At 37.4% G+C, this 1,375-nt stretch overlaps 1 protein-coding gene across 1 annotated transcript in view; it reads left to right on the top strand.

The window, feature by feature from the left end:
• Nucleotides 1–860: 860 nt before the first annotated feature.
• Nucleotides 861–1,375, top strand: part of SARC_01045 (hypothetical protein) — an 11,379-nt gene continuing 10,864 nt past the window's right edge. Inside the window, exon 1 of the mRNA XM_014305240.1 lies at nt 861–1,106. Within this exon, the coding sequence (XP_014160715.1) occupies nt 1,076–1,106 (31 nt within the window). The 5' untranslated portion in view covers nt 861–1,075. The remainder of the gene's footprint in view (nt 1,107–1,375) is intronic.

Raw genomic sequence — 1,375 nt, 5'->3', positions numbered from 1 at the left:
TATATATAAGACTGAAGAATATAAGAAGAATACAGAAATGAGTAGAATTGGCTTCTGAACATACGTGGAAAGAAATATTCAAGCCAGGAAGTTCGTGTGCAATAAAGTGCACAGTGTCTGCTAATCACTAACTATGAGCTTATATTTAACCATAGTATAAACAAGCGTAGACTTCTGTACACATGTTTAGGATGTGCGCCCACGTACAGTATTCAAAAGCAGATGTACTTGATTCTGAAATTCCTACATACATATTGAGAGAAGTGCATAGTAAGTGACATCGGGTATCAGATGGAGCGGTTTCGATTTATTTCATAGCCATATGTTATTGGGAAAAAAACGATAACTATAATTTTTAATGAGGGACTGAGCCTTGGTGATTGCGCCTATATTGCGGAACAATATCAATGAATGCAAAAGCGATGAGACGTGGCATGAATATCTCATTTGAGTGAAGTAGTATTTACTGAATATATCTTTGTGGGAGGAAGGGGCCCAAAGACACGCACATTTTGTGCATGGTATGAACCCGCCATGGCTGTACAAGCAACAATTCGCCTGGTCAGATATCCTGCGGACGTTAATCCGTTCAGCCTTATTCTGATGATTATATTTTATTTCTGAGCGAGACTGTGGGACATGGTCAGATTCGTTCTATTTCACAAAATCTCAGTTTGTTGGCGAAAAAAAAAATAGAGCATTTGTTTAGAAAAGTATGTTGTAAATAGTAATTGATTGGGCATGGCCTGGAAGGCGGGTATGTAGCAACTGATAAACATCAGAATACCTATAGTGTCGCAAGTATGCATATATGCATATAAATACATATGTATATATAATACATACACACATACTTACTTACATACAGAAACACTATCCATATGTTAAATACCTTTATTTGGATACGTAAGTATACCAAAAGCATCAGAGGTAGAGTGGTATGGTCGTGGCTCTCGGTGTCGGGTTGATTAAATTCGCAATCTAATGCCGATAGAGACATCATCGCAATATGAAATGTTTTGTTAATATCGGAATGCAGAGTGAAAGGTAAAGTACCTATCGGCCGACAGCAGAAATGTGGAGTTCCAACGAAAAAGACGAGACTGGTAAGAAGAAGCAAACGGCTATCACAAATCATCGTAACTATGTGGAGTTCTTTCTCGGTCTATTCAGGATAGTTTGTAACGAATTTACAACATGTCTCAATACATGAACTGCACATATCAATGGAATTGAATATTATATTATGGTACACATTTCTGTTTAGATTCTTCGGACGAATATTCGATTATATATATATATATATATATATATGTGTGTGTGTGTGTGTGTGTGTGTGTGTGTGTCGGTGTGTAGACGTCGTACGACGACGACG

This window comes from Sphaeroforma arctica, assembly GCF_001186125.1.
Source record: "Sphaeroforma arctica JP610 unplaced genomic scaffold supercont1.38, whole genome shotgun sequence".
Lineage (NCBI taxonomy): Eukaryota > Ichthyosporea > Ichthyophonida > Sphaeroforma > Sphaeroforma arctica.
This window is presented reverse-complemented; position numbering and strand designations above follow the sequence as displayed.